This window comes from Cervus canadensis, chromosome 14 (genome assembly GCF_019320065.1).
Source record: "Cervus canadensis isolate Bull #8, Minnesota chromosome 14, ASM1932006v1, whole genome shotgun sequence".
NCBI classification, from domain to species: domain Eukaryota; kingdom Metazoa; phylum Chordata; class Mammalia; order Artiodactyla; family Cervidae; genus Cervus; species Cervus canadensis.
The window spans coordinates 43,475,314-43,491,402 of NC_057399.1; the positions used below are offsets into that span (position 1 = coordinate 43,475,314).

A 16,089-nucleotide genomic window follows, 5' to 3' on the forward strand; every position below is an offset into this window, starting at 1 on the left:
GAAACGAGAGCAAAGCGAGCTAAAGAAACCTCTGACTTCATTTTTTTGCCCAAGGATCACTTTGGAGCAAGAAACATTAGCGGCTATCCCAGCCTGGCGCATCTCTCTCATTTGAAGCATCTCCTCGTTCCTGACCAACAAAGAAAATTTCAATAAAGTACTTTTACTGGTTTAACAACAGTGAGCTCTTGGGATTGTCAAAGTGCTAAGCCTTTTCCAAGGAGAGAAGAAATCAGCAGCTCAAATATAATTAACCTTCCATTCTCAATGCAAACTGCCACGCACAGGAGCTCTGCAGTCTATTAGCGAAGTTATAATGGCCAACAGGCAGAAGCGAAATTGGTCAAAAAGTTGGCTGCTGCTGTCATATTTTTGGAATTATGATTAATGGCACTAATAATGTGGATGATTACTGATATGTGTATCTCCAGCAGTTTATCATATTGCTCTGGCTGCCTACGTCCACAATAAGCAGGATGCTATCATTTACCTCTTTATTGAAGGCAATCCTTCTCTTGAAGGAGCATATTCTAATTACTTCGTAATGTTTTATGTCTTAAACATTTTGCAGCTCTGGACCTTGCCAACTGCTTCATGTCTACCATTGATTAATTACTGAATGTTTAATCAAAATTTAGAACCTAATGTAGTCATTTATGAGCACGCTGCAGTGCCAAAGTAGTTAGGCTCTGCTCCCAAGTTTGGGGAGTGCTGGGTTAAAAATCAAATCCCAGCCAGGCATGAGGATCCAAGAATTTCACCTTGGGTGCTCTGAGGTTGCCAATTCCATCTCTGCTGATGAATGGAAGGTAATCTAACTACAGGGTAAACAGCATCTTTACCTCCCCTCTCCCCACTGGATCTCTCTTTCCCTGTTCTCCTGATTCCCTAATCAACAGAGCACTGCTGACTGCTTGCTTCTGAGTGCAAGAAGGTTCTTGTGAAAACCCATCTCAAGAACATAGCTTTGAAGTGGTTAAACAAGTGAAAAATAATTTGCTGGGACAAATACATAAGTTTTTTTTTTTTTTAATGTGGATTTTTTATGGTACTGTCATACAACCATTCACCGTTGAAGTTAAGTGTTTTTTTAATACCATTACTGAACTGCTGAAATGGATGCTAATATAGCTTGGAGTGCTAATGTCAAGTCCTGGTAATAAAAAAGACAGACTGCTGAATGAAATAATTTCAAGTAAAAAATAGAACAAAAGTGCTCTCTCTCTTGCTCTCCACTTTTATTGAATTGGGACTGACTGAGCCAATTGCTTTAGAAGTCTGTAAAACACAATTACTAGTGAGCGGACTGACCCCCCAGTGCCCCCTTGGTGACAGAGCAGACTAAAAAGCCAGCAGAGTTCGAGCGGCTCCCCTCAGCTGGCCATCAGACCCATGAGGCTTACTTCTGAAGGTCTGTTGTTCTCATCGCCCAAATCTGTCTCTTCTGACTGAAAAAAATCTTATTTCCCATCCATGTGCTAAAGTAACTTCATACATCATTTCCCAAGAGGAAGATGTCTACTCTGGCAATTAAGGATGATCTGTCTTTTGATATTCTTATTTATGTGGTTGTTCACATATAAACACACATATACTTTATGTGGATACATTTAGATGAGAACGTTAGCATAATTTCTGAATAGCTGGCAATGATTCCAGTTGATATATGCAATAGCAAACTGGAGGCATCACTTACGTATGTTCAGGTTGGAAACACAGTTTTTTTTTTCTTGTTTTTTTTTTTTACTAAGGTAAAGTCAAAATAATTAGAGCAAGCAAGAAAAAGAATTAAACTAGAAGTAGGTAACATTTTCCCCCCTTGTTAATAAAAGAAGTAATAAACTCCATAAAGTACTAGAGTTAAGATCACTAACACTTCAGGCATAACAGCTTTTTACCAGGAATTTACAACTCCTGTTTTAATTCAAGCCGCTTGCATTAGGACATAAAATCTAGGTATTTTTTAAAAAGTGTAGCTTTCTGTTAAGTAACTGAAGAAAAATTGTCCTTTCCTGAAAAGCATTCTTTTTTCCTCTTTCTCAGCTTGCTTCTCTCTCACACATGCACACACACACACACATCTTGGCACTCAAGAATCAAAGTTAATAAATCCTTTTTTTATGACATTGTAATTTTTTGGCAAGTGTAAACTCCTTTCATATTCTGCCACATTCATTTATTTGAAGCTTGTGGGAGTCTTACGGCAAAAACATTAAATTATTTCTGAGAAGGCTTTTAAAAAACAGAAAAAAGAAACGCTTTCTAGCCCAACCTTCACAATGAAATTTCAACAGAGAAAGAAAAGTCTGTCTCCTTAGCACAACAACAACAACAAATCACTCAGCAAGAAAGGGCTGGTAGAAGCCTCTTACGGTATGGAGAACCCATCTTTGCAGGAAGGATACAAGCAAATACTAATAAGTGTGTGAAGTCTCATAACCTGCTTCCAGGTGAGAAATGGCCTTTTTTATTTGTTTTTAAAAAGACAAGACTATCTACAAAAACAAATACTTAGAATGAATCATTATAAGAAAGAATGAGATCAAAGAAGTCTATCAGGGGATCAGATAGGTGGTGGGAGACCCAAGGGAGACAGAAATCATGAAGATGACCCTTTCAAAGTGGTGCCATCCTGAAAATTACCAACTATGCATGCAGTATGTACATGCTGATCTAAATGCTATTTCTGCCTGGATTTTCAAGTTCCCGATGGAGAGAGTAGTAGCTCATTCCTTTTGAGGGAAGGTAGGAATACAGGGTATATGGAAGCATTGCATTTACACAGTGGAAGTTATGTAGCCGCAAGAGATTTAATGGTACTCTCATCAAGAGAAATTTGTAAGAACTTTGTATCATGGGCAGGAAGTCCTTTGCTTGCCATTAAGCTTTGTTGTCTAGTTGGTAGGCAGTTTGGTGGAAGTGATTGGTGTACTTCTTGGGCTGGAGGAGTGAAAGGTCAGCAGAGGCTTAAATGAGCTTGTCTTACATCCAGCTGGGCCAGCAGGAGGTCATTAGGAAGATCCGAGGCTCATGGTAGGCTTGACAGAGTCTCTCCCCATGATACAAGGAGGCCGTTTTGCTCACTGCTCTTCTCCCAGGATATAAAAAGAACCCCAGAGACAGGAATGACACCGAAGTTTATCTTACTACCAAAGTTTCGCTTGAGGAGGACACAACTAGCAATTACTCAGAAGGGGAAATTTATTTTGTTTGTTTGCCTTTGATGGAAAGTAATGGAGATAAGTACAAAAGACCTATTGATCTCCTGGCTGTATTGTGAAACCAAAAAGAGTAACAGAGGGGGAAAAAAATGTCTTCCTTTAAAAGTCAGAGGACCCATGCGACTTTACCTTTTAAAAGAAATCTGGTAAAGGAGAGCTGCAGTTTGGGTGGCAAAAAATATAGGAAATGAAAGAGCTGATGCCTTAAAGTGTTCTCTTCTCCTACTTGGAGAAGATTAACACACTGTTTGACAGCTAATTGTATTAGGGCAAATACACTAATGGTTATCTTAAATTGGTGCTAAGTGGCTCATTTCTTGGCGGTATTGCCTGGTGAAATCATATGCATTTATTGAAAATCTCTCTTTGGAAACTTACAGAGAACTTTTCTAAGCACAGAATGATGGGAAAAATGGATGTCGCTGCTGGGAAGGTGATAACAGGAGACAGGTAGCATGTTTTCGCATCTTCACCTCTGCTGTTAATGTATGCAGTGACTCGTCAGAGGTAGCTTATGTTAATTTATGCCCGCACACCTGTACAGGGCTGGAAGTCAGGTAATCAAACAAGCAAAAACTATACATCTCTGCTTTTTAGCTACGGCTACCCAGAGGCCTATATAGGAACAAATTTAGTTCTGGAGACATCAGCACGTTTTAATAAACCAAATACAGATGTCTTACTTCATACAAATCAAGAAGTTTACATGTTTTAAATCTGGACGGATTTAAGTAGCAATCAAAGAGAAGGTTTCCACTTGGCACCAATGGTTGCCTCATATTTATTTATAAATCACCCTAAGCAAATATTATTTTGTTTCTAAATTTATTCATGGGGCTGAATCACCTTTCCTACACCTTGAAGATTAAACATAATGCTTACCTTTCTGATAAAATTCAAGACAAACTGTAGCAATGAGTGGCCACTATTCTCAGAGGGAAGAGAGGAACAAAGATGGTAAAATTCATGTTAAGATGAAAAACAAACAGATTAAATATTTCTTTCTATGCAGACCATCTAGTTTTTGTGGACAAAGTCTTCATTATAGTTGAGGGAGTTTTAAAACAGCCAATCACTGAAACAGATATAAATAGATTTTTAACATACTAGCAAATGATAAGGAATTCAGCAGAAGAGGACACAGGGGTTTTTATTTTTTGGAATAAAAACCAAATGTAATTTATAAATGGGATTCCCTAATATACAGATGATCCATGGCCACTCAGCCCTCCTGGGGATCAAAATACCAGACGGAGGATGAGAAATGACCGAAGAAAGCCAGGGCCAACCAACTCTATGATACTCTTCAAGAAAACGTCCTTAATGAAGACTGTAGGTTCTAGCCCAGTTAGAATTATTCTTCCCAGGGAGTATTTTCATAGGTATACTTCAAAACCTAGTGTCAGCTTTGCTTTCCCTGACAGACGAATCTTAGCAGAAAAATCAAGGACAAACAAGAAAGAAGTACAGGTGTCTAGTGACTGTCGGGTGTAACATTACACACTCCTATCAGTATTCACTTAAATATCAGCCATCGCCTTATAGTTCTGTGGTTCTTTACAGGGAAAGTAATTTACATTGTGCTTCTAAAACTCAGAATGAAAATTACCCTGACAGCCACCCAGTGACCAGACAAATTGGAGTTTGTGCATATTAGCTTGCTGTGTGTCATTAGTATGGAATGGTCCTCCTTGCTTTCAAATTTATTAAACTCACACTCATTCACAAATGCATAGAAAGGACACTTCTGACACTTAGAATCCTCAGCCCTCACAAACCTTGCTTGTGCCCCGCTATCTCTCTCATGTCCCTTTTGGCGACTTCACACAAAGAATATTGTTTTTCAAAAAGGCTTCAATCTCATCTTACAAGACCTAGAAAGATGCTAAGCAAAGACTTGGACAACTCTGCTAACTAGCTGCCAAATGTAACATACAGCATTTACCATCTTTCTACTTCCATCCTGCTGACTGCTTGTCTGAGACCAAACATACAACTCCCTCAAATACAACCATCTTGGAAGAAGCCGAGGAAGACCTGTTTCTCACTCCTGTAAAGTGTTCTAAGCCCAAAGACAAGAAGGCTACTTTCATAAATAGAAGGAAGAGGGTTTATTCTGTTAGTTTTATCATAGGTAAACCCCTTGCATACTTCGACCCCAACTCAAAATGCCTTCTAATGCTGTTTGCACAAGGAAGATGCTGTAGAGTCCAGGATGGATGAATCGAGACTCTGGGGAGAGGAGAGAAATGGATGCAAGGACAGCAGGATTAAAGACAAAGGAGGATTTCTGTTTGGGAAGGTGTGTTGGCTCATAGAAAGGTAAGAAAACTTAGCCTAGCTTCATAGTGAACTGAAAAGGGAAAAAGCAGGGACATAAAATTCCTGGAGTTCTTGTGACTGAAACAGTAAAAGTGAAGAGACAAGGGAAGAGAAGTCTACTGGGTAGATTTGAGATGTTAGGCAGAGGCTTTGTGAATAAGGAGATCAAATTACAGGTCAACATTAGTTGATGACAATGAAACAGGGGTACAGTTATAGTGCAGTTATGTTTCCTGAGATGCAGAAGAGGATGATATTCAATGGCATCCCTACTTTTGCTTATTTGGTGGTAGCTATGCTCATATATTAAGTCATAGACTCAACAAGGATGAACACGCTTCTTATTAAAAAAAGTTGAAGTATCAAAGTTTCTGCTAAGTGTTTACCCTGAGGTCAAAAGATTTGAGGACTCTTGAAAAGCAAAGTTTCAAGTGAGGATCAGAAGACTTTCTTGTACAGTACTTTTTTTGTCCAATTTGCCTTTTATTGTGTGTGACAAAATTCCAGAATTAAAAAGATTTGGCGTGACATGCTATTTCACCCATATGAAATGTAATCACCTGTCTTCTGGGGTTTGCAATCTCTTGGGAGACTGAACATACGTGGGAGAATATCTGTATTATGCTTCCCACCTGGAATATCCTATATCCTAGTAATGCTGGGCAGTGGCCTCAACTTGTATATGGATGGTCACCCATGGAATGCTCAATCCTTAGAATAAAATTAGAGACTGAAATATTCTGCTGCTATCAGTAAATGTTTTTCCTCAGACAAACCACCCTCTCCACAGTACTTCCTTACAGTGGGGCATAAAAACTGCGCTTGTGTTTTCTAGTGGCTTGATGTAAATGAAAGCACCAGGCTTTGGGTGTTGTAGCCTTTGGTCCCAGAGCCATTTATTTGAGTGTTATGACTTGCAGTATTTTCAGCAAACCAACTAAAACTGTGATAGGAATTCATGCAAATAAGCTTAAATTTTGGCTTGTCTTCAAACACTCCATTTCCATAAATATTTTATGCAGTTTTTCATGAGTCTTTTATTTTTGTTAAAAAAAAAAATCCAATGCATTAACCTCATTATCACAAGTGCACTATTTCAAATGTAAAAGAATGAATATTACTTACAAACGTGGGGGGGATGGATATAGTATTATATTTTATTATTCAAAGTCTAGCTATCTTAACTGCTGTATTTTGGGACTGTCAATGATAACCTGGAACTGAAAAGAACTCTGTGACCATAAAACATTTTTACAGAACAAGGTAAATGGAGTTGGGGGGAGGGAATTTTTTAAGATAGATTTCTCTTCAAAGCATGTTTTGAATTGTATGAAGAAAGCCACTGAATTTTTTCTCAGAGATTTTGCTTTTCATGCATTGGGTCCCTTGTATTTTAGTAGAAAGGAAAAAGCATTTTCTTCTTTTATTTTTAAGAAGACTGAACTTTTAAATATGGATAAAAACATTCTAGAGGCAGATCACTACTTTTCAGGGTACTTCTATTATATGTTACTTTATCAAACAACTCTACCCATCAGGGAAACACTAGAATTTGGGTGGTAGCTATTTGGAAACTTCCTAGTTAATACTGTTTATTCTACATACATTGATTTTTACCATGTAAAAAATTTTCTCCAGATACATTATTAAAAGACAATGTAAAACCAAAAACTGCATTTGCTATAATGGGATGAACTAACTGTGTGACTCTAGTTAGGCTGGTGTATAATACTCTGCTCATAAGCTTATCTCCACAAGAGGAGGACAACTGTGTTACTCCACCAGTGACCACCTTAATACATTCCTTTTATATTACATTTTCTTTAAGATTGAAAAAGAACACTGTAGGTTTAGGACCAGCTGCTTCTGTTTAAACCCAACCGTTTCAGAGCCACAGCTACATACCTAAGGTGTGATGTCATCTGAAGGCTGGACATAATATATTCTAACTGATCCTCAAAGTATATGCATGTCTCCCCTTCTATGCATAATTCCCATGACAGACTATATTTTAGAGATGTGCTCAAAGATATTGTGAAGTTGAAGTAACCCACAATCGTCATAACATTTCCCCGTATCAACAATTACTTTGGTCCCATTTTCTTCCGATGTATCTACAACTCTTAAAGAATTCATGGATACACTAAATACTCATGTAAGAACGATAACATTTCTGGTTATACCTACGCAGATGCAGGCTGTCTCGATGTCCTGGACCTATGGTTCTTTCCATCCGTAAATTTCTGTTTCTATATTGGATAAATACGTGTGTATGAAGATAATATATTGATTTAATTATAAAGCCACAAGGCAAAGCAGAAATATATATAACAGAAGCTGCAGCTTCTAAGTGAAGGTTCATGGGAAAGCAGGGAACTGTGTACACAGTTAACTTATTCACACCTAGATGCATGGAAACACACACGCACATACACACACACAGAGCACAGAGAAAAATGGCGTGCATTACTGAGTAAGATGGCGTATGATTCTGCATGCTTAACCAGAACAAGCACCGACTGCAACAATCCTTCACGAGCATGGCAGCCTGGGGATCACGCGGTCACCGTGGACAGTCTTTACAGTGCATCGAAAACATCTAAGTTGGATTTTTTTTTTTAATGTGTCAAGTCCACCATGACTGGCACCCTCCACCCCCCCAGCAGGAGCAGCCAATGGAGATTTACTGACCTGTCTCTGCTTCGGCGAGAGGGGAAGGCAGCGTTGCAGCCGGCCACCGTGCAGACATGCATCTCTTTCAAGTGAACGTTTCTGTAGTGAAGCTTCACGCTGTAGGAGCTTTTGAAACTCTTCTTGCACACATAACAGATTTTAGGGTCTGGGCTAGAACACAGGTCCCCTTCTGGGGAGAACTTCTGAGGGCTGCCGTAATTCAGGGACGACGTAAAGCTCTCGTGCAGGGCTGCCATGCTGGCACCCCCGCCGTTGTACAGTCCGTACTGGCTCATGTAAAACATGTCGTAAGTGGGATCTGTAAACTCCTCCTTCACCTTGATGACATCCTGGTGAGAGGGCTCACTGTGGTTCTCGTCCGGCCTCTCACTGTTCATCAGGACTTTCTCGCTCACCTCACTGTGCATATGCTCATCCCCCTCCATGGATTCCTCACCGAGTTTGGGCTCCGAAGACTCAGACTCATTCTCATAGTCCCGCTCAGGTTCTTGGTCCTCAGAAGTCATGCTGTCAGCCCTTCTTATTTCTGTCCTTGAAATGCACCGGGTCCTGCTATGCTTAGAAAAGTCCTTCACAGACATGCCCGGACTCATCTCCTCCTGGGAGTGGCAGTGATTGTCATGGCTCCCATCATTGACCACAGGCCCGCTGTCATTGGGGTCGTCATCTTCATCGTCAAACTCATCGGCGGTATCGATAATTTCCTTCTCGATCTTCACAGGCATGCTGGACTTCCTGGGCTTCTTCTTGGGCGCCAGGTCGGCACTGGGCTCATGAGTGGCCATCATCACTACTGGCGCTGCTGGCTCAGAGGGGGGTGGGGGGTGCTGCTCTATGGTACCACTGGTTGGGATGATGGGACTGGTCGGGAGGGAGGTCGGAGGACTCACCATTTCCCCTGGAGTGAGTAAACTTCTATAAAATGGAGGAACTGGTTGGACAGTCTTTAGCCCAGAGAACACCAGCTGGCTAGGGAGAGGGTTCTGTAAGACGGGGTCTAGTGGGGGAGTGGTAAAACCCATTGGGGGCCGGCCAGGGCTCGTGAGTGTGAGATTCGATTTTGTACTTGCTATGACGGGGGTGGCAGCCCCGGACGTGGCCCGGATTAAATCTTTGTCTCGGTTATTCCTTAGCATAGGCATGTGAAGGCGAGGGTTAGGGTTTGCACTGTGGCGGTTACGGCTGCGAAGGGAGCTAAAGACCATATTGCAGCCTTCAATGGTGCACCGATGTTTGATCTTCAGGTGAACCGCGTTATAATGGATTTTGAGAGTACCTTTGTCATAGAATGTCTTCCCACACGCGTTACAGAACACTCTTCCCTTCCGGGAGGCCGACCCCATCCTTCTCATCCTGTGGATCCGGAATGAGCTCTTCGGGTGTTCAGTTTTGGACAGGTCACTGACTGGGGCGGAATTCTGAATGGGGGACACACAGGCTGGCTCGGTTTTGGGCTCCACGTTAGTGATGCTGGTCAGGGCATTTCTATTGGGTGTTTGATCGTTCTTGTAGGGCGTGGGGGAGACTTCAGACTCACTGCTCTCATTATATTCATTCTGGGTCGAAAGGCTGGGCTCCCGCAGCCTCAGTCCTGGTTGTTCTAACAGCAGCCCGTTCGGAGGCAATCCTAGCAGCGGGGCTGAGACCGGGTTTATGTACTGGAATGGCAGCAGGAAGGCGAGGCTGTTGGGGATGTTTTCGAAGTGATGAATGCTGGAAGGGTTGCTGTTCTCTAGATGGGCTAGGAGGCTGGGACTCCTGGTGCGATTATTGCTCTCAATGAAAGTTCTGATGTCTGAGTCTGTCTTTGAAGATGGTACAGCTACGGCCTGCCCTTCCTTCTCCTGAATCGCCATCAGCTCCACGATGGATTTGGTTTCTCCGAACCGCAGAAACTGCTGAAGGGTGATGATTTCCTCTTCTCGAGACATGATGGCCCAGCGGTCAAGCACCTTGCCAGCAGCATCCTGGAGGCCACATCAAAGAAACGACAAAGACAAACACAGAAACTTATTGATTGTGCATAATTATTCAGGGCAGCTGAAGGTGCTCTGTCTGCTCATGGAACACCGCGAGCAAGAGCAGAAAACAACATGCAAGCACTGTTAATACAAGTTGATCCACAAAGCAAACTTTTCTGCCATGCAAATGCAGTCATTAGAGTCACAGAGAAACAGATTGAGTTTAATAATGTCAAAGCAAACAAAACGTATACCACTGGGGCTCTGCGATCTAAAATGCCTACGCTACTGCTACTTGTACCAACAATGGTCTATAGACTATGCAAGTATTTAGCATATATTAGTACAAGACATGAACTCTTGCTGTGTAATCCAGTGTATGCAGAAACAAAACAAAACGTGGTACCTTAATCTTTATTGAATAGTGACACCATAGGAAGGAATTAGGTACATTTTTCAAATTTTATTTCATTAACACAATCAGGCACGACACTGGATTCAATGATGAAACTTCCTTTAAATAGGAGCTATTATCTGAATTTCTAAATCACGAAGATGAATGAAGTAGCATCACCCCCATACTCACATTGCTATGCTGTATCTCTCCCCTTTTAAGTGGCTGAATTTTAGTGTCACGTTACAGTAGGCAATTTCGTAAGGTAGAGTAAGGAAACACAGCAATTGTACTTTTTCTGAAAATTGATTGTAATTCTATGATTCAAAGTTTGAGTTAAGAGTATTTGACTTTTTATGATCTTGTTATAAATGACAGTTATAGATATTCAGAAAGTAAACACGTGATGGATTTAGACAGAATAAATGTGTAAAAATATTGTCTCTTAACATCCTGCTCTGATAGTAGAGTGTGTCCACAGAGAATACACATCAGTAATCACCAGACTATGTGTTGTTAAATATACATTAAAAAGCATTTCACACTTTCATTTTTGCTAGTAAGTATGAGATATGCCTGGAGGTAGGACTTAAAAATCCTGCAATGTAATGTCAGGCAATCCATTTCAGTATGGATTGAGAGGAACCTATTCAAACACTTAAATAATGACTCCATCATCTACTAGGGCACAGCTCCTTCCCACCAGGACAGAACACTCGGCAACCCTCTGTGAACAGCACTTGTTCCAACCCTTGACAGTCAATTTATGAAGCACAAAATCGTCTTATAAATACAAGACAAGAGCCTTATTAATTACAAAGAGGAAAATCACAACATTATAAGGGAGAAACCTAGCAGACACCACCTTAACCAACTTGCCTAAATGAAGGATCATCACGGACCTTGTGATCTATATACCGAGAAGGACACACTGTGGTTTCTGTGGCATGCTTGCCAAAAAAAATGCATACCTCAATCTAATTATGAAAAAACATCAGATAAACCAAAATTAAAAGGTGTTCTGCAAAACAGCCGCAAGTATTCTTCAAAATGTAAATGTCGGGAAAGATTTTTTAAAAAGTCAAAGACCAAACATTGGTTAGAGATTAGAGGAGACCAAGACAGGACAAATGAACTTAAGATTCTAGAGATCCTAGACCAGAAAAGGAACATTTGTGGAATACTGGTAAAATTTCAGGAAAGTCTCTTGATTAGTGAACAGCATGGTTTCAATCCTAATTTCTCAGTTTTAACAACTGTACTATGCATATGTAAGATGTTACATCAGGGCAAACAGGATAAAGGGAACTGTACTATTTTTGCAAGAGAGAATTCTCTCTCATAGACAGTTCTACTCAGCCCTGTGATGTGAAATTCTCTCTGGACCACAACTGTATGGTCTGAATCACATCACCTAATTTGGTATTAAGGTGATACTTGTCATTTATTTAAATTACTTAAAAAAGAAACTCTAATAGTTATAAGCCATTCCTTATAAGGCTCATTTCTGGCATTCTATCCTTTTATATGTGTGTTAGTGTCTAGTACTACCTGACCTGTCTCTTGAGAAATCTGTATGCAGGTCAGGAAGCAATAGTTAGAACTGGACATGGAAAAACAGACTGCTTCCAAATTTGGCAAAGAGTATGTCAAGCCTGTATACTGTCACTCTGCTTATTTAACTTATATGCAGAGTACATCATGGGAAACGCCGGGCTGGAGGAAGCACAAGCTGGAATCAAGATTGCTGGGAGAAATATCAATAACCTCAGATATGCAGATGACACCACCCTTGTGGCAGAAAGTGAAGAACTAAAGAGCCTCTTCATGAAAGAGGACAGTGGAAAAAGTTGGTTTAAAATTCAACACTCAGAAAACTAAGATCATGGCATCTGGTGCCATCACTACATGGCAAATAGATGGGGAAACGAAACAGTGAGAGACTTTATTTTTGGGGGGCTTCAAAATCACTGTAGATGATGACTTCAGCCATGAAATTAAAAGAAGCTTGCTCCTTGGAAGAAAAGCTATGACCAACCTAGACAGCATATGAAAAAGCAGAGACATTACTTTGTCAACAAAGTTCCAGCTAGTCAAAGCTATGGTTTTTCCAGTAGTCAGGTATGGATGTGAGAGTTGGACTGTGAAGAAAGCTGAGCACCGAAGAATTGATGCTTTTGAACTGTGGTGTTGGAGAAGACTCTTGAGAGTCCCTTGGCCTGCAAGGAGATCCAACCAGTCCATCCTAAAGGAAATCAGTCCTGAATGTTCATTGGAAGGACTGATGCTGAAGCTGAAACTCCAGTACTTTGGCCACCTGATGCGAAAAGCTGACTCATCTGAAAAGACCCTGATGCTGGGAAAAATTGAAGGCGGGAGGAAAAGGGGACAACAGAGGATGAGATGGTTGGATGGCATCACTGACTGAATGGATATGAGTTTGGGTAAACTCCGGGAGTTGGTGATGGACAGGGAGGCCTGGTGTGCTGCAGTCCTTGGGGTGGCAAAGAGTCGGACACGACTGAGTGACTGAGCAACTGAACTGAACCACGTAAACTGGCAAATACAGATGTCCCTCCCTCATCTGCAGGAGAAATTAGCCTTCAGACTAAACATTCTCATGCAGTTCTCTGTTCACAATAGTCATACCATGATATGTCGACACAGTGACTGACTGGATAATCCCGGAGTTGTGAAGTAGCTGCTTTTTTAAAAGTATCACTTGTGGCAATGGTCTCCCTTACATCCTTTTTTGGGACAGGGAAGTAGAGGAGACTATTGGTATTGTAAATAAGCAGAGAAATAAATTGTGATTTTACAGAGATTATCTCATTTGAGTCTTATAATAGCTTCCAGAGCTCAGCAAATGTTTAACAGATGAGATACCAGAGGTACGACTGCTTAAGGTTGCGAAGATGCTAACTGGGGTCCAGGACTTGAACCCAGAAATTCTGACTCCAGGTTCACTGAACTTACTGTCATCCATGAGGCCATTTCGAAGAAGGCAATGTCAACCCACTCCAGTATGCTTGCCTGGAAAATCCCATGGACGGAGGAGCCTGGTGGGCTGCAGTCCATGGAGTCGAGAAGAGTCAGACATGACTGAGCGACTTCACTTTCACTTTCCACTTTCATGCATTGGAGAAGGAAATGCCAACCCACTCCAGTGTTCTTGCCTGGAGAATCCCAGGGACGGTGGAGCCTGGTGGGCTGCTGTCCATGGGGTCACACAGACTCGGACACGACTTACGCGAGTTAGCAGCAGCAGCAGCATGAGGCCATTTCCCAGGTGGGCACACTCAGTCTGTGATAACAAGGAGCAAGACCTCTCCTGAACAAGGCTGGCCTCCAGATCACTGTCATGTCCTCTTCTACACCGTTTTTCCTTTACCATCAAATCCATTTTCTTGATTATTCTTTTTATGAAAGCGTTCACTGTGGAAACTCAATCTGAATGGTGTGCAGCCATTTTTACCTCAGGTTCTTCCCAGGTAGCCTGCACCTAAATCTGCATGTTGATACTGTACTTACAGAGTTGGCAGCCTCTGATATTAAAATAGGCCTCAGAAACCATAGCAACTGATCAAATGCACCTGAGGCATCTCCTTTCCATCACCCTTCTGTCTTCCCTCCCCTAACAGTACACAGCAGTCCCATATGGTTTCTCTTTTCTCCTGGCCCGCCACGAATGCCTGCTGCTATTTCTAAATCTACTGCCTTTCAGATTCTTTTTTAGTCCTGAGTGGCTGTCTCCACTGAAATGGAGACTGCTATGTTAAACTACTTACTTCTGGTGGAAGAGGTCCAGGTAAGCAAGGTTTAGAACTTTGCTGGTTGCCTGAATGATAAAAGAGAAGCTTTATTTATCATGGTAACAGAAGCATCCATTTATATTTACCTAGAAGGACAACATAGTATCTTTGTAAATGAATGTGCCTGGGGAGAGGTCAAATATCTACATGACATACTCCAACTAGAATCCTCCTGACAGGGTACCCTCTGGATCCAGGCAATGTGAAGCTGTTTCCAAAGAAGCCATCATTCATCAAGACCATCTAAAGACCATCCCTTTCATAAGCAGGAAACTGCAACAAGAAACAAAGTTGACTGTCTCATGTAATAGAACGGGTCTGAAAGCTCAATGCAAGGAATGAATATCAGCTTTAGCACATCCTTGGGTTAAAGTAGTTGAAGGGAGTTAGAAATCATCAAAGGAAAACAAGGGAGGCCCAGGTTTTTAGCCTGGAGATCTTTGTGACAGAAGTAATCAGGATCTGGTGCAGTGATTCTTAAACCATGGCTTAAGACTCCTCTGTTAAGACTTTCCGTGAGTGGCCTACATGCTATCAAAAAGAACCAGTCGGCAAGGAATTGAGAGTAGCTATCTGGTAACTTTCAGGACAATGTGACACTGCTGTACAATGAAAGACACGGTCATTTCTTTTAAAATTAACTGATTTTTACTTTATTAAACTTAAGTATTGGCTCAAGATCAGCTGGAGGAAAACTGGTCCTTCCTCACAGATAGCTTGAGAAGTACAGATCTAAAACCTAGGCCTCCTTATCATGTCAAATACACTTTACCAGGGTGATTGAGAGCCATAAAAAGAAGTTGGTATTGTCACAAAATATGGAAAAAATTCAGTCTGTTAGGCCACTATGAACATCCTGACTACTTCATACTGGGATGCTGGACTTGTGTATGAATAAAAAGTCACATCAGAGTGAGTAAACTGGATTTGTGTCCTTCCCATTCATGTTGTAGTTGGTGATTGAGTTACTTTACGCTTTCCCCAGAGCTCAGTGACCATTTCACTGGAAATTATTATTTACAAAATGAGGATGATAAGACTTGTCCTGTTAAGTGAAATGCAAAGTATTAGGATAAATATTTTTTTAATTTTTGGCTGCACCATGCCAGTTTGTGGGATTCTAGTTCTATAACCAGGGATCAAACCCAGGTCCTTGGCAGTGAAAGCACAGAGTCCTAACCACTGGACCACCAGCGAAGTCCCTAGGATAAGTATTGATTTCCTATGATAATAACTGGCTATCCTATTAATTAGAAGATTTGTAACCAAATAATCCAGACTTATAAACCAGTCTTACTGGGTTCAGAAACAGTATAAAACACTTAAAATATTTACATCTAAACATTTTAAATGAAAAGATTTCCTTTTATATTCACTGAACTGGTGCTTATATCACTTAGGAGAAATCTGGCACCCAGTTCAATATGGGTCCAGAGTGATTTTTTAAAATCTTTGTCGGTAGGGTCAATGATCATGGTTTCAACAGTTTTATTTGAGCCCCTTTTTCATATCAAAACACCTTACATGATGCATAGTTTTAAAACCAAAGTCAAGTAAGATGGACTGTTCTTTCTTATGTGAGGGGAAGGGAGAATAGAGAAGGAAAGATATAAAGAGACCGGAGAGACCAGATAAAGACTTTGGGATCATTAGACTGTCAGCTGACCTTAAGCCCTGAGAATCTG

General features: G+C 41.0%; 1 protein-coding gene across 16 annotated transcripts in view; it reads right to left on the reverse strand.

Moving 5' to 3' along the window:
- BNC2 (basonuclin 2) overlaps positions 1 to 16,089 on the reverse strand; it is a 470,337-nt gene that overhangs the window by 17,247 nt on the left and 437,001 nt on the right. For 10 of the 16 annotated variants that reach the window (XM_043486718.1, XM_043486711.1, XM_043486714.1 and 7 more), the window contains 2 exons: positions 8,235 to 10,204; positions 7,727 to 7,792 (listed from right to left, as the gene is read on the reverse strand). In XM_043486718.1, the coding sequence (XP_043342653.1) occupies positions 7,727 to 7,792; positions 8,235 to 10,204 (2,036 nt within the window). The remainder of the gene's footprint in view (positions 1 to 7,726; positions 7,793 to 8,234; positions 10,205 to 16,089) is intronic. The other 6 variants (XM_043486710.1, XM_043486709.1, XM_043486712.1 and 3 more) reach the window with 2 other exon arrangements.